Raw genomic sequence first — 19,320 nt, 5'->3', positions numbered from 1 at the left:
CTTCAGCCAACCATAGCATGGTTTTGTGACTGTGCCGTGTAATATTGCATGTGACGCGGCGTGCGACCTGACTAAACCGCTTTAGGAAAGACCAATACTGTCATGTCGCCCCGGCCTTCGTAGCAAGTCGGCCGTCCCGACCGGGACAGCGTTTTCTGCTACCACACCCCCTGTCGAGCTCGCTGAGAAGAGAGAGCTTCGTTGCCTGAGCCGGAACAGAGCCCTTATGCTTGCAGGCAGGAAAATTAGCTGTCAATTCTTCTTGGTAGTTTGAGATTCAGGTGGAATAACCCATAGTTATTGCACCCTGCACGAAGCTGTGCGCAAAGGGGAGAGCACGCGGCTTTGCCTGCCGTTTGATACCCTCGAGATAGAGAAAGTGCTCTCGGTTCCGGGGTCTCTTTCTCTTCTCGATGCTGTCTTGCTATATCTATTCATCTACGTACGATCTTTATTTCTCAAATGTTTCCCTTCAAGGAGACTCTCTCGAATTTTGAGCTAGGAGTCGGTTTCGCTCTTTTCATCCTATTTGTATATCTATCCGCAATCATGTTAGGCTTCGCCACGACAAACCACTTTGTGGTCCATGAAAAGGTATGTCGATCTTCTTTTGAAGTTGACATATTTTTTACTCATTGCTAACGGAACTCGCAGACCGTGGTGATTACGGGTGGGTCAGAAGGGATGGGCAAGAGTGTTGCCATAGGTCTATCCCGCAAAGGTGCACATGTTGTGATTGTTTCTCGGACCGTAGAGAAGCTCGAGTCCGCTCTCGAGGAAATAAAGGTATGAGAGTTGATTTTATCGAGTGGGCATAAATTCGGTGCTCACTCCCCAGTGTAGGCTGCTGCATTCAACTCAACTAGCCAGAGATTTCACTACATCAGCGCGGACTTGAGAGACGCAGATGAAGCTGACCGAGTGCTTACGGAAGTGACCGCCTGGAACAATGGCATACCTCCCGACGTTGTATGGTGCTGTGCTGGTCAATCTTTACCTGGCTACTTTATCAATACTCCCACGCAAACCCTAAGGGATCAAATGGATACAATCTATTGGACTGCAGCTTTTACTGCTCACGCGACTCTGAGAAAATGGCTTGTCCCAATTGCACCTGGTCAAAATACCAAGCCCCGCCGCCGACATCTTATTTTTACGGCCTCTGCAGCCGTTTTTGTTCCTCTAACTGGGTACGCACCATATACTCCTGCCAAAGCTGCAATGCGTGCCCTTTCCGATACCTTGGTCCAGGAGGTCGAGGTCTATAATGGATCAAGGAGCAATCCGCGAAATGTCGCCCCGGCAGCAGATGTGAAAGTCCACATCATTTACCCAATGGGCATCCTTTCCCCTGGCTTCACCTATGAGCAACAGGTGAAGCCCGAACTGACGAAATTACTGGAGGAAGCCGACAAGCCCCAGACCCCCGAAGAGGTGGCGAGAGTAGCCATTAAAGGGCTCGAAAGGGGTGAATATATGATCACAACAATGCTCACTGCAACTCTTATGAAGGCGAGTGCCATGGGAGCCAGCCCACGCAACTATTGCCTTCGTGATACTATTACGAGCTGGATTAGCAGTCTCGCCTTCCTCTATGTCATTCCCGACTTGACTTCAAAAGCATGGAAATGGGGGCGAAGATATGGCGTTCCGGAAAAGAATGAACGCTATCGGAGCTAAGAACGCTTACCTAGGAACGCTGGCGTTTGCGTCATGGTCATGCGTATGGCATGCCCTTTGTACTGTACATACATACAACACACACCTAGATACCACCTCACGCATAAATGAGTTGGTAGTCGACTTAGCCTAAAGTTATCGAATACTTATACTTTACCTGATTAAGAGACAACATAGCAAAGTACAACCATGCATATATATCTCCATGTCACATCTTTTGTCGCGGAGAAAAATCCCTGCAATTGCCAGCTGGTGGGAGGTTGCGCCGCCATTTCCCAAAGCGGCAGGGGGAACGCAATCTCGCAGGTTACGACAGCACTCCCATCCGTCTCGGGGATGAAAGACGTCGGTCTTCTCCATCACAGCCCACATTTAGCCCAGAGAAGTATAGAAATCCGATCACGGAAGTTTCATCGTCAGAATGAAGCTGCTCATTGCCATTTGTCTTGTCGTTGCTTTTGCTTCCGGCCATGAGCCCCGTGTGAGAGGGCAGTATGACCCCCCCATGATTGTGGTCGGCGTTCAGATGGCTCCGCTCAATCCAGCCATTACCTGCTGGAATACTCTCAACTGCTCGATCGGACAAATCGAGTCAATGAAGATCAGAGACCGTATAGAATTCGTGCAGTTCATGGCGAGGTCGAAATTGAGATTTCTTGAATCTTCCAACCAATTCCGCGCCGTTGAAGGGACGATGGATTTCTTTGTTCGAAAAAGCATAGCAAACCGGGGGACTTGGATGTCTTACATCAACGCCGCTGTTGTTGAAGCCATCCAGCGGGGTGCAGCGATCGCGTTGGGTGAATCCGACAATACAGGCGGCAACCCGGCCACGTTAAAGTGGGCAGATTATTTTGATCAGCGTAAATTGGGAAGATTGATGAATCGTGATGTAAGTATTTGGATCCTGTCCTCTACTTGACAATGTGTTGTTGTTGTTGCTAACAAGCAGTTGTGTCAGGCACACGACCGTGCATGGGCCGTCGCGGAACAAACGGCCGTGGAGTATGGTATTCGACTTGCAAACTCCAAGCCGGATATCGAGACACCAACTACGAGGGAGAGACGATGGCAGCAGTTCACAAAAATTTATCGGATGGTGATGCAATACCGTCGGACTCTCCTCTGGCTCATTAAAATGTGCGTTGTCTGTCTACATATCGTGTCCGAAGTGGATTTGTGAACGGGGAATATGGAAGATAAACTCTAATTATTCGCTGCAGGGCTTTCAATTTTACTAGTCCGGGCTTACCAATGGCTTCGGAAGCTTTCTTAGACTGGTTCACAGATGTTACGGATGCGACGTCAACCGGATTCCTGGCAGAGATTGCTTGGACGCTGTGCGCATTAGGTCTATCTTGGGATGGTGAGGACCCTATTAAGGATTTGGAGGTCATACTCGGAATGGTCACCGAGTTCTGGGAAGCGTTTCAAACAAGCAGGCATCTTGATAATTGATCCAGGGCATACTCCGTTCGGATTAATGCAGTTCCCAAAGGCTCTCGTGAACTTTTCAATTTTTTTTTTTTTATTTTTTTTATGTTTTTTTCATGTGGACTCGTTAACCGCTAACTAGTTAATGAGTGAACTAAGGTTTCGGGTCGGAATAACATGGCTTGTTACCTCACGCTGAAGCGCAGGGCACAACTGTTTATGATGACGCAATAACCATGAAAGACTAAAGATACACCGTCCTTGCAAGCTATGCCTTAAAGGCATAAAAATTGCCTTTCGCATCTCAATCGCTGATGTCTACTAGAGTTAATAATATTGTGAAATATGAATCATTAAGGACACATTCTGTACTTGAGAGTTCGGCATTTATATCTTGTTCGCCCAACAGTTCTTCCCACCTGTGATCACAATGGGTGCTTTATTTTCGATTCCGATGCTCTCTTTTTTGCTAGTTCCAGCTATGTCCTCGTATGGTACGAGTTTGAATCTCTTATTCTTCTACATAACCTGGACAACCTTGGTGCTTTCGCATTCACCACTGAAGGTTGAGATTGTGGGAACCATTGCAGTCCGCTTACTGTTTTATTTGATACCATCATTGATCTTCTTCCTTTTTGATGTGCTCGTTCCTTCCGCTGCAGTGATATTGAAAGCACACGGATCGCATGGTCTACCGTCGGGAAAGAAAAGGAAAAGCGGGAAAAAGGAGGCCAAGGTAGCGGCGTGTGCGGTGTTTAATTTGCTGCTGGGATTGCTGGTGCAAGCATCCATCGAGGTCTGTTTGACGAAGGGATTAAAGATGAAAAGTGCGATAAAAGTTTCCACGCGATTGCCATTGCCTTGGGAGATTTTGACAGACCTCTTACGTGGTCTGTTTGGTCGCGAGGTATGCACCTTGCGGAGCGCTTGCACATGATGCCTAAGACGGGGCGCATGACTGCAAGAATTGCATTGGCAATAGCTTACGGTGTATTAGCTTCTTGAATATATAATACATCGCTATATTTTGCACTCATCGACTCTCCGTGTCGCCAAAAACCATGATACATGGTACCATGCGCTGCATACACCTTACCCTCTAACCGCTCATTACGACCATCCGATCCCATACCTTCTTCTAAGATTCCTTCCGATGTTTCTCCCGGCGGCCATCTTCCGTTTTCATTTACTGTCCTTTATCCTATATCTTTCGTTGATCTCCTTGGAAGAGACGTTTGCATACTCTGGATACAAGGCCATGCCTACAAGTTTCTTTATCGGAGGAATCGCGAAACGGGTCGAGATGCACCTGACGAATAGTGGTAATGGAAACTACTCACCATGGGGAATTATGGACTGGATTTTTGGAAGCTCGATCGGTGATAGCGTTGCCGATGACAGCCTCGAGGATACGGAGGAGTTTGATGTTGATGAGCTGGCAGAGAAACTTATGGAGAGATCAAGGAAGAGACGAAGAGGTCTAAAGAGGCAGTCGAGAAAGAGGACTGACTCCTAAGGTCTGCTAGTATTTTGGGTGGATGCTTCCAGATATTTATGGTGATGTATATCTCTGCGGAATTGTGAAATATTAGTCATTCTGTAGGTGGGAAGGGTTAGATATCCAATATGGGAAAAGGCGTCGCGTCGGTCGGTTCGATGAGTTCAGCACCAAAGTATGCTATGTTTTCAAGATGGAGTTGCGCGGCAATTCGAAAGCGCATGCATGGCACACCGGTCTGAAGGTGAATATTTGTATTGCAATTTTCGAGGTTACTATTTGCTTTCTGCAATAGAAGGTGTTTCGAAGTAAAAATCACCTATGGCAATTGCATAAGTGTACATATGTTTAATGACGTTTTGCAAATTTCCCTCTCTCGCATACAAACAGAAAAAGGACATTAAACCGTAGCTCCTCAACCCGCATCTACCATTTCATTTCATGAGGCTTGTCACCTGTCCGCAGGCTGAAAGTGGAGGCAAGGTAACTGCCGAGGAATGGCTCTTTCTTGATGGTGGCCAAAAGAGCCTGATCTATGGCCTTCTGGTCGGCGGCGCGTGCGCTGGCGACCTTCTTCTTCTGTTCCCAAGGATGAAATATTAGCTTCCACTTTCCACGTAATGAACCCCCTTTCATTTTACCAATAGATCTCTGTCATAAGGGCCACCATAACTTCACATACCTCTGGCTTCTCTCCCTGCTTGAAGAAAGCTTCTTCACCCTTCTTCTGCTCGGCCTTCTCGCGAGTGAAGTACTCGGGCTGCGAAACCTTTTCCAACGTTTTCTGGTCCACACCGTTCAAGTCGACAGTCGAGCTGGTGGCGATGACATATCTGGCGTTTACTCGTCGGAGAGGAACACCGTTAAGCTTGAAGGGACCGGTAACAAGGAGGACACCCTGGCCAAGGTGCTTGAGCAGGATAACCCGCTTTCCACGGAAACGGCCAGCGAGGAGGATGAGGATGGTTCCCGGCTGGAGGCTCGGGCGGAGCTTGGTAGGATGGGCAGTCTTGCGAGCCTGAGTCAAGTCAAAGACATATTGTTAGTCTCGTTCTATTAAATTTTCGTGAATGGCAATTCCACCGCTTTGTGTGCGTGTGACCGATCGAGTGCGAGATTCATCGTAGGCGCGCTATTCGTTCGATTTATCGAAATTCGAGATGGTCCGGAGACCCGGCACACCGTCGCACGCACACCGATCGTCGCAAAATCACGAATTGCAAGACAGCAGGAAAGAGCGTATACTGACTTTCTTCGGTTGGGGCTCATCATCCGCAGGATACCACTTCTGTGCCTTTTGGCTGGGGTGTGGGATCACTCTCTCGCCCTTTCCAAACTTCTTCGTCTGGCCAACAGACTTTGAGTCCAAAGTCGCCGACATATTGGCTGCTGTGACGAAGATTTTGGAAAAGAAATTGGAAATGTGACTGTTCCGGGTTGTCGACGGTGGGAGTTGCTGGGTTGAACAGTAGTTGACTTGGTCGCCCGGAATGCACTCTTGATGTGAGATTGATTTTGTGGGTTAGAGTGCCCTACCCATTAGCCGAATCGCGCTAGTGCGAATCTGGAGCTAGTGGCTGCGGTAGCCAATTAGCGTGCCGCATTCCGAGCTCCATCCGTCTTCCCCAAGAACCTCTGCCTCATCAGACATCATCGTCATCCAGAGTCCCTCGCAGATCGCCCGGTTGTGTTTGACGTACCTTGCATCCGCGCAGCTCTTTGCATAGTTATTATACCTTGAGTGTCTCCCGGCCACATAGCACCCAAGACATGTCGATATCTCCGATAATCACCTTCAAAGCAGGTATCTGCGATCTCGATGTAAGTTAAGTGCTGTTGCCATCAACCTTGGCCCCTTGTTGTCATGAGGCCTACAACGAGGAGCACAGCCCTGACGATGCAAAGTTTTCATCTGGATATCGCTGACATCTACCCTTCAAGACCTCCCCTACTCCTCCTAGAGTGAAACCAAAACAAACGCCGGGTTATATTTATTTGTATTCTGAGGATGACCTTGTTCACTTTTGCTGGCGCCCCCGCTCTGCCCCTCTCGACGAGCCAGAACTCGACCTGGTGATGGTCCCCATGGATGCGACCTTTACACCTTACAAGCCTACAAGCGCTGAAAATCCCCTAAATCGTGACCGACCCACCAACGGTAGAATATATGTCCTTAAATTCTCCTCCAGCTCCCAAAGGTTTCTCTTCTGGCTGCAATCGAAAAGTCAGCATGAGCATGGGAACCCGGCTTGGTTCAGTGCCAGGGACCTTAAATTAGGCCAGATCGTGAACGGACTTCTTCAGGGTGAGGAAATCGATGTTCAGGAAGCAATCGCAAGTTTGCCAAGGAACGATGACCAAGATGACGATGAGACGATGGAAGACGTTGAAGGAACGGATCACAGCCCAGACCATCACCGGTCAGGTGGGGGTGGTGCTGGACCCGGTGCCACCGGTGGTGATATTCGAGAAGAGGGCGAAGAGGCAAGGGAGGGCGGAGCAGACGGTGGACGAGCGTAGGTATTGCTCTCTGAAGTTGCGCTTTCAGAATTGAATTGTCTATCTAGCTTTGGACGGTGCTCGTCTTGACAAAGAATACTGAAAGACATTTGTTTTAATTTTTTATCCTTATCCTGGGACTTTACAAGTTTGTTACTAAAGGTAATTATTCTCCTAGTGCCGCAAGTGGATCGGATCCGTCTGCAGTCGTTCAAGATTTCCTACGCTCGCTTCAGGGCAGTGCTGTTACCCAGTCCGAATCTACAGAGAAGCCGTTCGCCACACTCAGCGAACTTCTCGCGCCCTCATCAACGATGGCCCTGGTCGAATCAGCAGACTCGAATGCTGTGGATCACCTTCTAAATTTCCTTCCTCTTTCTCTTTTACTGCTGGCACAGAATCGTAACATCCCAACGGCTGAAGTTCGCCCCGAAGAAGCGCAGAAGGCGATGGAATCGTTAAGCCTAGCCCAAAAGAAGGCCATCCTTAAGCGAGTGCTTCGATCACCCCAATTTGCGCAGAGTCTTGGAAGTTTGACCGTAGCATTACGAGATGGAGGCCTCCCCAGCATTAGCGATGCTTTGAACATTAAGGTTGAGAATGGAGGATTCATGCGTCGCGGCGGTGTACCACTCGGGGGAGGGGACGCTATACGGACATTCTTGGAGGGCGTAAAGGGCCATGTCAAGGAGAAGCAAAAGCCAGCAGATAGTATGGAAACGGATTAGACTTGTTGAGATACACCTTGTGCAGATCTAAGAGCATATTTTGGACCACAATTGTTAGCGACCACGCAAAACCTATATACTTTGCTTCATACTCTGTCTTCTGCAGCAAATGCAACCACACACAGGACTGTTGGCAGAACATTTGATTCACAGCCACCAAAAATAGCTGATTGAAACCTTGGCAGTCACTGTGTTGCTTGTTTATTGGGCCTTGTGAATGGTAGTCAAAGCTTAAGTTTTTGTGCTGGACTGCAAGCAGCTGTTTCACAAGGTGAACTGTCAATTGCCTGTCACAAGTCACTTGTGACAATGAACTCAAAGAACAACCTGATATCCTGAAATACATAACCAAAGGCAGTGCTGCGCTAGGAGGCTTGTTTGCGATATATAAGGCAGCGTACGGAGTACATTGAGTTTCAATGTGTCTCGCGAGGCTGCCAGACAATGCTTTGGCTGCTAATTGACTTTTCCATAAGGCTTAGGAACCGGGCCGTATTTCCACCTGCAATCGGGGCAATGAGCCACTTTCAGCTGGACGGGTGCTTCCAAGAGAACACGATGGGATCTGGCCAATGGGCAGCACGCAGAATGTCGGGGCCTCAGCCATGACGAAGCCTGTACGAGGATGTAACGGTAATTTACAGATACTTTGCTAGCCTGGAACATCTTTGGAACGTTGGTAAGATCATCCGTCCATAATGCATTGCAACTCTGCACTCTGTACTCCGTACCTGAGCCAGAACAAGGAACCACATTTGAGGTTCGCGCTTTGGTTACGGAGTCGACATCCTACTATTCCCGGTTCGAACAAAGCCTTTTTGTCTTATCAATACTTACCTTTGCGCCGGGGGTCTCGACTGTCAAACGACCCCTCTTCCTCGAACTCACCTGTCCAAAACTCCCCCCAAAAGTGACGAAACCTGGAACCTTATTCTCACACAAGCTGAGACTTCTTGTCGCTGAAAGAATAGTTGGTTGCTTCGAGTTCTTTTTTGCGGCGATGACTGGCATTCGATGACCACCGCCAACCACAATGGCGTCTTCTGGCAACGGCAACCAGGTCCCCAATAACGGACAGGGCGACCAGATCCCACTCCGAGACCTGTCCCGGCCTCCCGATACGGTGATAGCGGAGCATACCGGTCGACGACTAGGAAGAGCAAGGAGCGTTGATAGCGATGAAGGGTATGGCTTGGGAAGACCGTCCCTGCTCGGTCTCAGGCCCGGCGTGCGAAGATATGAGCGGATTGCGGAGGACTCTCCGAGTCGAGAGCGCGCGGATAGTCAGGATGGATTCCAAAATATCGATCTATCTCAAGATGGCGCCCCTAGCGGCCGTGGAGCGTATACAAATAATCCGAGATATTCGAGTGCTTCCGGCGAACAACGAGGAGCGGGATTGCGCTTTATCCCATTTGAGCCGATTTCTCAAACCCATTCTCGATTAGACAGCATTGGTGGAGGGAACACTGGTGGATACGGAGAGTCTGACGGTTTGGCTTCGCTGTCTAACATGGAAGCCGAATATTTCAATGAGAACGCCTCTCCGACCGAACCTGGCGAGACGGATAGAACGCCTTTGACCGACCGAAGATATTTACAACCAATAAGTGGCACTTCTGAAGGTCAAACCAGTCTGAATAAGACCTTAACCGGAAATAGTGGGCATAGCGTTCGTTTTGATGATTCTGTCTCAGGGACACGCCTCGGAGATGATTTACCACATCTTGAGGGTGGGCTGGGCAGAAGGCACAGCAGCTACGAAAGTCCGGCCAGCTCGCGGCTAAGTCTGGGTAGGTCGATACGCCTCACTCCGACTGGCTCAAGCTCGGCTCTATCACGTGCAGGGTCAATGATGAGGATGATGTCTCAGCGTGTGGTCAATCTCAGTAATGAACCGGAGCTCGTGGAGCAGACGTTACGGAGAAAGTCCTCGCTGAAGACTGCACGCTTAGAAGGCCCGCCTACCCTTCCAGCTATGGCGGACTATGCGCATGATATTCGAGGTAGTCCGGCGAAGACGCAACATGGGCCCCCAGAAAAGCCGTTTCCCTCAATACATGTCAGGCAGCGAACTTCCCAGATCAATCCGCTGAGAGGAAAATCGCTGGGCATTTTCTCACCAGAGAATGGGTTACGGAAGGCTTTGTGCGAAGTATTGATTCATCCTGCCACTGAACCAATCATCCTGATACTTATTGTCATCCAAACCGTTCTCCTCGCCGTGGAATCGTCAGTGAAAAAAAGAGCCATGGTTGGAAAATGGGGTGACAGCGCTTTTGATTATGCCTTCTTAATTCTTTTCACCATTTATACCCTTGAATTGGCAGCACGGATAATAGTCTCCGGTCTCATCCTCAACCCCGAGGAATATAGCACTCTCGATCGTTCGGAGGGTCTTAGAAAGGCAATAATTTCCAAAGGGCGAGACCTGTTCATGCCTCAACGGCAATTTTCGAAGAAAAAGCCCCCGAATCCTGTGAATAATCAGATGTCCATTTTGAGATCGTTCACCGGAATGCAACCCCAGGCAAATCACGCTGACGAAGCGGCCCAGCAACGCGCTAGACTTGCTCGTCGTGCCTTCTTACGTCACTCGTTCAACCGACTTGACTTTCTTGCCGTGGTCTCTTATTGGATATCGTTCGTGCTATCTATTATGTCGGTTGAGTCAGACCAGCGCTTGTTTGTCTTTCGAATGCTCAGCAGTCTTCGTATTCTTCGACTGCTCGCTCTCACTAGTGGCACTACGGTAATTTCTAAAACATACCTCCGTGTGTCTAATCCTGGTTCTAACTGATCTTAGGTCATTCTTCGAAGTCTCAAAAAGGCAGCGCCTTTACTCGTGAATGTGGCCGTCTTTATTGGCTTCTTTTGGCTTCTATTTGCTATAGTTGGGGTTCAGAGTTTCAAATCTAGCCTTCAACGGAGTTGTGTCTGGGTAGACCCGGAGAATATTAGAAATTTCACGATGAATGACGCCCCTGACAATATTCAACTTTGTGGGGGATATCTTGACAATATTACTGGTGATCCAATGCCCTGGCTTCTGCCAGATGGGAGCCGAGGGGCTTCTAAAGCTAAGGGTTATTTGTGTCCCCAAGGCTCTCGTTGCGTACAAGGTAGCAATCCCTATGGTGGGACTGTCAGCTTTGATAACGTGGCCAACTCCCTAGAACTCGTCTTCGTCGTGATGAGCTCAAACACGTTCACTGATCTTCTTTACTATACAACCGACAGTGACTACCTCGTTGCTTCGGTTTTTTTCATTGCATCTTTCGTCGTGTTGAGTCTGTGGCTCGTCAACCTTCTGATTGCAGTCATAACTTCATCCTTCCAGGTTATACGAGAAGAAAGCAAACAGAGTGCCTTTACGACCGATAACATAGATGATGTTCAACAAGAGGAGAAGGCCCCTGCGCGCGTTAGTGCATTAAAACGGATGTATAACAAGACATATTGGCTTTGGATATTTTTGATAACTTTCGATCTTATCGTTCAGGGAATGAGAAGTTCGTCGATGGGACCAGATCGCAAGGCATTTATTTACACTACGGAGCTTGCAGTAACAGTCCTCCTTCTCTTTGAAATATTCTTTCGGTTTGCATCGGACTGGAGGAATTTCTTTAGAAGCTCTCGGAACTGGTTTGACCTCGCCTTGGCAGTGATCACGGCTATTATCCAACTTCCACCTATTCACAATTCTGGCCGCGTCTATGCAGCCTTGACCATTTTCCAAATTCTCAGGATCTATCGCGTGGTCCTTGCATTCTCCTTAACTCGGTCCCTCATTATGACTGTCTTCGGAAACGTTATTGGATTGCTGAATCTCATCCTGTTCGTGTTTCTGATCACCTTCCTAACCTCGATTTTCGCCGTGCAGCTGTTTCGCGACCAAATTCCAAAGGAAAAGGACGGCGAAGTAACCCCAGTGTCGTTCTTTAGTATATACAACTCCTTCTTGGGAATGTACCAAATACTATCAAGCGAGGATTGGACATCGATTTTGTACTCAGCGACAGAATCAAGTGCCCCTTGGAAAACCTCATGGATCTCTGCGGCATTTTTCATAATGTGGTTCATTCTCGCAAACCTCGTTGTCTTGAACATGTTTATTGCTGTCATCCAAGAGAGTTTTGATGTTTCCGAGGATGAAAAGAGACTTCACCAAGTTAAAGCATTTTTGCAGCAGAAGCAACTAAGTGGCTCTTCTCAAGGGAATCTTGCAATATCCTCCATCTTCAAACTTGGCCGTGACCAACAAAGATACCGTGACCCTCTTGACCATGGACCCGCCGCCCTAGAGATGCTTCTTAAAGATGCCGTTGTTCACGAATTTCTGGATGAGCCCGCACCTTTACGGATGGACAGTCAACACCCAGAACTATCCACAGACCCTGCTCAACCCGGAGCATTTTCAAGTTGGTTTACCAAGCTCAAAGGTCGGGTATTGAATCGGGAACCGAACCCCTTTTACTCGAAGTTGAAAATCTCCAGGGATTATGATGAGCTCGATCCGACGGCGATGGCTAAAGAAGTGCTTTCGGCATCAGAGCAACGAAAACAAGCCCAACGGCAGTACTTACAAAGGTATCCGAGATATAATGTCTCTCTCTTCATTTTCCCTCCAACTCATCCGATGCGGCGTCTATGCCAACGAATTGTAGGACCTGGACGGGGCAACACGCGAATCGAAGGCGTGGATCCCTACAAGCCGGTCTGGTACACTTTTTCTGCCTTCATTTACGCTGCAATTGTCGCGATGGTCTTGCTGGCCTGTATTGCCACTCCTTTGTACCAGCGGACTTACTTTGAAACACATCGCTATGCAGTCAAAAATTGGTTTGTGTGGACAGATATCGGTTTCGCCATCCTTTTCACCGTCGAAGCACTTATCAAAGTAGTTGCCGATGGTTTCTTCTGGACACCTAATGCCTACTTTAGAGGCTCGTGGGGATTCATCGATGGACTTGTGCTGATAACACTTTGGATTAATGTGGCTGCTTCTCTGCTTCAGAACGGAGACGTGTCCCGTGTAGTTGGGGCATTTCGAGCTTTGAGGGCCCTGAGGTTACTTAACGTCAGCGACAGTGCGAGAGAAACCTTCCACTCAGTTATCATTCTTGGCGGGTGGAAAGTTATATCGGTAGGTAGTCCATTTCTCAATAACATCTAATGACTAACAACACGGTAATACAGGCGGCGTTTGTCTCAATGGGCTTCCTCGTCCCATTCGCTATCTATGGGTTGAACCTGTTCAATAACCAGATGAAAAGGTGCAACGATGATGATTTCGGATACAGCTCCCTTGCATATTGCGTTGGGGAATATAAATCTTCTCCATTCGCCTGGGATGTCTTAGCTCCTCGAGTTGTTGAGAACCCTTTCTATAGCTTTGATACGTTTGGCGATTCCTTGTTCATTCTCTTCCAGATTGTCTCTCAGGAAGGCTGGACGGATGTGTTATGGAGCGCTATGAGCATCACAGGTGTTGGACAACAACCTCAGCCATTCGCCTCTCAGGCCAACGGATTGTTTTTCGTGGCCTTCAACCTTTTGGGTGCCGTCTTCGTCTTGACACTTTTCGTCTCTGTCTTCATGCGAAATTACACTGAACAGACGGGAGTGGCTTTCTTGACTGCTGAGCAGCGATCATGGCTCGAACTCCGCAAACTGTTAAGGCAAATATCGCCGTCCAAGAGGTCGACGAGCAAGAAAAACAGCAAGTTTAAGGCATGGTCCTACAGAATAGCCGTGAAGAAGCATGGAGTTTGGGCCAAGTTCATAACCACTTTACTTCTCATTCATTTGGGACTGCTAGTCCTAGAGTTCCATCCGACAGTGGGATGGTGGGACCGAACCAGAGGTGATACGCCCCTCTGCCCTTTATGGTCCTGCTCTTACTAACTTTTTCAGATATTATTTTCTTCGTCTTGACGTTATTCTACATCGCCAATATAGCCATTCGTCTAATTGGCCTAACGTGGTCGCGGTTTCGCCGAAGCTCCTGGGACTTATATTCAGTATTGGCAGTGTCGGGAACCTTTGTCACTACGCTTCTATCCCTCATCGGCCACGAAAACCGCGCTTTTATGCAACTTCACAAGCTTTTCTTAGTATCAATAGCTCTACTCCTTATCCCACGAAACAATCAGCTAGATCAGCTTTTCAAGACAGCAGCTGCTAGTTTGACGGCTATTTCTAATTTATTGGCTACTTGGTTCGTCTTGTTTCTCGTCTATGCCATTGCCCTGACGCAGATATTCGGACTCACAAAATTCGGCGATGGAGAAAATAACAATATCAATTTCAGAACTGTTCCCAAGGCTTTGATTCTTCTCTTCCGAATGAGTTGTGGAGAGGGCTGGAACCAAGTCATGGAAGATTTTGCGACCATGGATTTTCCTTATTGCACTTCTGAGGATGAGTTCTTTCAGAGTGACTGCGGAAGTGCGGCCGGTGCTCGCACCCTTTTTATTTCATGGAACATTCTCAGCATGTATATTTTTGTCTCTCTTTTTGTATCACTTATTTTCGAAAGCTTTTCATATGTATACCAGCGAAGCAGTGGCCTATACGCCATCAGTCGAGAAGAAATCCGTCGCTACAAGCAGGCGTGGGCAACGTTCGATCCAGACGGGACAGGCTATATTTCCAAGCAACAATTCCCCAGACTTCTTGGTGTAAGTTGATCGCACTCTTTAACTGGTTTTGAGGTGACTTGCACTATTGACACTGCATAGGAACTTTCTGGGGTGTTCGAAATGCGTATCTACGATGGAGATTTCACGGTCGGGCGCCTTCTCGAGGAATGCAAGTTGAGCCGCCGTGAATCTCAGCAACCACATGTTCGTGCTGTAGACGGCGTGGATCTAGACAAGTTGTGTCGAATAATTGAAAGCCTCCCCGTGGGAGCAATCCGTCGAAGACGCGCCCGATTGAATGCATTTTACGAGGAAGTTCTTGTTTCTGCAGATCCGGAGCGAGGAATCTCTTTTACCTCGTGTCTGATGATACTAGCTCATTATAACGTCATTAATGATAGCAAGAGCTTAAGGTTGGTTTTATATGATCTTTGGTAACTATTGGCTTCAAAATTCTCTAACAACATCCCTTCAGATTGGAAGAGTTCCTTAGGAGACGCGCCCGTCTGCAACGCGTCGACGAAGCAGTACGTCGAAATGTTGTCGTCGGATTCTTTAATACCTTATACTGGTCTCGTCGATTCCGCCGATATCAAGAACTTAAGCACGACTCTCGACTGGTAGATGTGCCACAATTTTCTGTCCCAGAGATCTATGTCGAAGACGATGGCCAAGAGGACGGGGCTTCAGAGGGCCAGCAAAGTGGGCCACCGTCTCCATCCATGCTTTCGCCAACAAGTGATCGGTCCGGAGCGTCGCACCGCAGCTCCCGAACGCTACCACGCATTGATACAACAATAGCCACCGAAGATCCATTCTTCTCACCTACGCAGTCAGAATGGTCCCAGATCGGTTCACTATCGCCTCATCGAACTACTCTTAGCGATAGAGATACGGGACAAACGGATGACACTACTGGACGCTCCCGCGCTGGCAGTTCAGTTAGCGTTCAGGGTGTGATGGACTCTTTTGACAATTCCGTGTGGGGTGAGAGCATTAGGCGAAGTTTTACCCAGCGCCGCTCGCAGGGCAACTGAAGCCGGAAACTAATGGCGGAACCTTTGGTTCCCAGCCTTTCCCTTTTTTTTTTTTTCTCTCTCTTAATGTGGATTTTCAGTGGGGAAATTTTCATCAATGGATAGATACCCATGTATTATATACATTTATTTGACGCGAACACGATAGACATGATGGTGGGGATGGCCGTGTTTGGAGGTTATCTAATGATGGGACAGAGGTCAATTATGTTCTCTTCTGAGGGATGATTCTGTGAACAGGTTTGCAGCAATGTGGTCCCCGTCCGTTGCACAACAACTTTCCATTTAAAGTAAACCCCCTAGACCGACAGGCAAGCTCAAAATTTCCTTGATGTTACACACTTTTCTACTTCTGTTTGTATATTCCCTTGTTAAATAGTACCTTTCAATTTCACTTTTTTGCATATGTTGAGCCTGTGGTTATGGTGTCTGGAGGTATGAGCTTGATGTAAAACCGTAGACGCTCCTGCTCTCATTATTACTAAGCATTTACAGAGTGGCTGACCCCTGGGTGCAGTTTTTCTTCCTAATAGTCCCTTAACTTGAATGACCCTCTCCCTTCACATCCCAATAACTAGTTAATTCTTTGCTGATTCCCTATAATATCACACTGTGTTTGGTAGCACCAGCAAGCTTGATACATTATCTGGGAAGATGATATCGCAGGAGCCCTTGTTTGATGCCGAAACTTCGGTAAAGTAACCCGCTAGTAAGTCATCCCTGCTCAGGGGTTCGCTAAGCCTTGGTGTCAATGCGCGCCCAGATTCATGCGTACAGATGTGTAGTTACGGAGTATCTTCCTCGCCTTCCAGGCCCTGTGTACAATCTGGCAGAGGTACTATGATGATAGGGCACAGACAGACAATGACAAAGCCTCAATTGTCTGTGCTCTGGATCATGCTAGGAAAGAGGCGCACAATCATCATTCTATAGCAACTATACCACCTGAGCGCTCTAGATGAGTAACTCAATAATAACCCTTTGGCTTGTTGCTTTGTATTCTGGAGTTAGTTACAGAATAACATGTCAAGTGCGGTAACATCTTGTCCCGGGTTCAAACCTGTAACACAACCACTTGATGCCTGGAACCTGATTAAAGATTTCGTTATTTTGGACAGAGTACAGAGTAGAGTCGTGAGATATGTTGTTATTTAAGAACCTGGTCACCAAGCTAAATCCAAAGTGGTCTGAAGAAGGCGTTGGTCTGTTGTCAACACGTAGCACAAAACGGCTTGTCCAGTAGGACTGAGGAGTTATTCATGCATGATAACCAAGTTAGCACTCAAACTGCCCTGTACTCCACAGAGTAGCCCGTTGTGAGTTTATCTCAAATCACCTGTAACACACACAGACACACAAAAGGTGTTCAGTGAGGTAATGTTCACATGTGCAATCTTGGTTGAGAGTATACGGAGTAGTTACGTGGATCAAGCAGGGCCAGAATAAGCTCAAGACTTTAGGCCAAATCCTTACCCTGCTGCCAATTCGACGAAGCTGCTGGTGGATGGGGTAGAACGGCGGCGGTGCAGATGAATGGAGCACCCCACAAGAAGTCATTGTCGACGATGGATGACAGCTTGACTTCTTCCCCTGGTCTTTTGGACGGAGCCCTCCGTAACCTCCCATTTGAGGGAATGACGTCGTGACTTTTGCGTTCCCTGGCCCCGAGGTGGATCAATTCAACCCCCTTCTGCAAAGTGAGACAACCAGGGCCTGTTCTCGCGCCTTCTCCCGGCCGCCTCCCGACCTTCGCCAGTTCACCACACATGATGGTCAGACCTGGCTGTCACAGCGGTTGACTCAAATTAACCCGCCCTTCTCTTCTTTTCTTCTTCCATACTCGCTTTCTTTTCTTTTTGTTGTCGCCGTTGGACCCCCAGGCTGAGAGAGAGCCCGTCGCTGTCCCACCAGACCATCGAAGATTAGGTTCGCTTCTCTCCTGCCTGGCCTTTGCGTTGCAGTCGCCTGGTTCGAATCACTGACGTGGAGGATCATATCTCTAAGCTCGCCATTCCCTTCTATTATTATATTTGTCTGACAACTTGCCCACATTACCCTTCCTTCGTCTGGGACGTTCTTGACCCACGGTTTGACGGCCGTCAAGGGTAGCGGTTGCTGCTCTCAAACCTTCATTCTTTCCATCTCGTTTACGTCGGGCTCCGTATACGGTCGATCCGTGAATTCCTTTGTTTCCCGTACCATTGTCGATCTACGTTGCGCTTGTATATTCATACAGGGTGAAGCAGCTCTTCCTATTTTATCAACAGAACGGCAGTGCCTTATCTGTGTTATTGTCTTCTAAGCCGAGGATTATTCTCTGAAGACTTGTTACGCTGGACCGTCATCGAGCAGTCCCTTTTCAAGACGGCCGTACAAGAGTTGATAAGCCTCTTTGAGGCGCTTTCTCCCCCACCCCAACCAAAAATGGCTGAGAGAAATCAACCAACCCCCGAACTGCTCCCTTCTCCATGGACGGATTTCAGTCCGCTCCGAAATCCCTTCACGTACAGCAACTCGAATTCTACCGACTCTGAGCGAGGGAGCCCATTGACCTCGGCGACTTCAAGCCCCACTTGTTCTCCAACTTCGAGTCCCATAAGCGCGATCCGAAGCCATGCTTTTGGTCCATACCTTCGTCGTGCTCGCAGCCGAAGTAGGACTTCATTCACATCACGCTCGCCTAGTTCCTTCCGGCTTTCATCTCTGTTCTTACGCCGTCGCCCATCCACTGTTGATCTTGCACTGAGCGAGGAGCGCTCCAGGTGCTCTGCAGATGAGACCGAGCGAAAAAGTTTGGGACTAATGGAGCCTCGTCCGGTTGACCCGATGCCCATACTTGCGAACATCGACGAGGATGGAAATAAAACCCTAGGGTTTCAGGTGGAAGCAAAACCCACCACTTCAAATAGCTCCAGTGCGACCCACCAACCACGATACGTGATGGGTGGTATTTTCGAGGTCATGGAGGGAGCTGCATAGATACATTAAGCTGATGCAGCGATTGACTGGGCTTGCGATTCTATATGCGGGTCATATCACCTTTTCTCTCAACGCAACGTCGAATACCTGGAAAGTCGATATGCGACTACCGGGAGCTAAGTCTTTTTAATGCTTTTCACTGCGGCTTCCAACTGTTGGGAGTCGACTCTTCACATACCTTTACTCTTATTGAGGGAAATTCAGGGCTATTTTCATGTTTGTGTCCCTTCCCATGTATTTATCTTCCTCTATAACCTATCTTGCAACGAATCAATTCGTGCTTTTCCCCTGTACCCTGGGAAGGCCCGGATTTTACATGTCGAAGACAAAACTGTATATACAAGAATAAGATGTACTCTATCATGGATGGTCGCGTGTTATTGGTTCTACAATCCCGGAGCCTCTAGATCCCCACCCTCCTCGCCCAAGAATTACTATATATGAGCGGTCGCGAAACGGTAACACCATCCGTGGCAGCCGCAAGACACATATTTTGCAACAAATACAAAACGGGGGTTTTGGGTGGGCTTTCCAGCCCACTTTCGATACCCAGGTATTCGTCCCCTGCAGATTGAAGTGTCTCCAATTTTCACCAAGATGATAAATCATAGCTTGAAAAATATTACTCAAGTCAACTAAGTTGACATGCAGTCGCGTGGTCTAGTGGCTATGATTTCTCGTTCACATCAAGTTGAACACTGTGTTCCGAGAAGGTCCCAGGTTCGAACCCTGGTGCGACTACTCCCGCTCCCTTTTTTGCTCCCATTTTTTGCTTTCGAAAATAACTACAGAAGTACTCCGTACTCCGTACTCCGTACATA

General features: G+C 48.2%; 7 protein-coding genes and 1 non-coding gene across 8 annotated transcripts; 7 read left to right on the top strand and 1 right to left on the bottom strand.

Annotated features, from left to right (window-relative positions):
* Positions 1-183: 183 nt before the first annotated feature.
* CIMG_06966 (3-ketosphinganine reductase) lies at positions 184-1,841 on the top strand. The gene is made up of 3 exons (XM_001243069.2): positions 184-594; positions 655-786; positions 844-1,841. Exons 1-3 carry the CDS (start codon positions 463-465, stop codon positions 1,678-1,680), a joined length of 1,101 nt encoding a protein of 366 aa, XP_001243070.2. The 5' UTR covers positions 184-462; the 3' UTR covers positions 1,681-1,841.
* A 260-nt stretch (positions 1,842-2,101) lies between these two features.
* CIMG_06965 (uncharacterized protein) lies at positions 2,102-3,138 on the top strand (the record flags this gene model as incomplete). Its single annotated transcript, XM_001243068.1, has 3 exons — positions 2,102-2,572; positions 2,642-2,820; positions 2,904-3,138. The coding sequence occupies 3 exons, from the start codon at positions 2,102-2,104 to the stop codon at positions 3,136-3,138; spliced, it is 885 nt and encodes a 294-aa protein (XP_001243069.1).
* A 406-nt stretch (positions 3,139-3,544) lies between these two features.
* CIMG_06964 (sterol desaturase family) lies at positions 3,545-5,476 on the top strand (the record flags this gene model as incomplete). Its single annotated transcript, XM_001243067.2, has 2 exons — positions 3,545-4,021; positions 4,112-5,476. 2 exons carry the CDS (start codon positions 3,545-3,547, stop codon positions 4,628-4,630), a joined length of 996 nt encoding a protein of 331 aa, XP_001243068.1. The 3' UTR covers positions 4,631-5,476.
* On the bottom strand, positions 4,182-6,104 carry CIMG_06963 (60S ribosomal protein L6). The gene is made up of 3 exons (XM_001243066.2): positions 5,862-6,104; positions 5,295-5,630; positions 4,182-5,191 (listed from the first exon to the last, which is right to left on the bottom strand). Exons 1-3 carry the CDS (start codon positions 5,991-5,993, stop codon positions 5,039-5,041), a joined length of 621 nt encoding a protein of 206 aa, XP_001243067.1. The 5' UTR covers positions 5,994-6,104; the 3' UTR covers positions 4,182-5,038.
* A 197-nt stretch (positions 6,105-6,301) lies between these two features.
* CIMG_06962 (uncharacterized protein) lies at positions 6,302-8,023 on the top strand. Its single transcript, XM_001243065.2, has 3 exons — positions 6,302-6,433; positions 6,554-7,128; positions 7,290-8,023. Exons 1-3 carry the CDS (start codon positions 6,383-6,385, stop codon positions 7,837-7,839), a joined length of 1,176 nt encoding a protein of 391 aa, XP_001243066.1. The 5' UTR covers positions 6,302-6,382; the 3' UTR covers positions 7,840-8,023.
* Positions 8,024-8,574: 551 nt separating this feature from the next.
* Positions 8,575-15,931, top strand: CIMG_06961 (calcium channel subunit Cch1). Its single transcript, XM_001243064.2, has 6 exons — positions 8,575-10,591; positions 10,646-12,985; positions 13,039-13,705; positions 13,756-14,522; positions 14,583-14,896; positions 14,959-15,931. The coding sequence occupies exons 1-6, from the start codon at positions 8,873-8,875 to the stop codon at positions 15,518-15,520; spliced, it is 6,369 nt and encodes a 2,122-aa protein (XP_001243065.2). The 5' UTR covers positions 8,575-8,872; the 3' UTR covers positions 15,521-15,931.
* A 1,360-nt stretch (positions 15,932-17,291) lies between these two features.
* Positions 17,292-18,926, top strand: CIMG_06959 (uncharacterized protein). The gene has a single exon (XM_001243062.2). The coding sequence runs from the start codon at positions 17,945-17,947 to the stop codon at positions 18,497-18,499; it is 555 nt and encodes a 184-aa protein (XP_001243063.1). The 5' UTR covers positions 17,292-17,944; the 3' UTR covers positions 18,500-18,926.
* Positions 18,927-19,148: 222 nt separating this feature from the next.
* On the top strand, positions 19,149-19,240 carry CIMG_15058. The gene has a single exon. It is a non-coding gene; the product is annotated as a tRNA-Val (tRNA).
* The last annotated feature ends 80 nt before the right edge of the window (positions 19,241-19,320 follow it).

The sequence above is a fragment of the Coccidioides immitis genome (genome assembly GCF_000149335.2).
Source record: "Coccidioides immitis RS genomic scaffold supercont3.2, whole genome shotgun sequence".
Taxonomy (NCBI): domain Eukaryota; kingdom Fungi; phylum Ascomycota; class Eurotiomycetes; order Onygenales; family Onygenaceae; genus Coccidioides; species Coccidioides immitis.
This window is presented reverse-complemented; position numbering and strand designations above follow the sequence as displayed.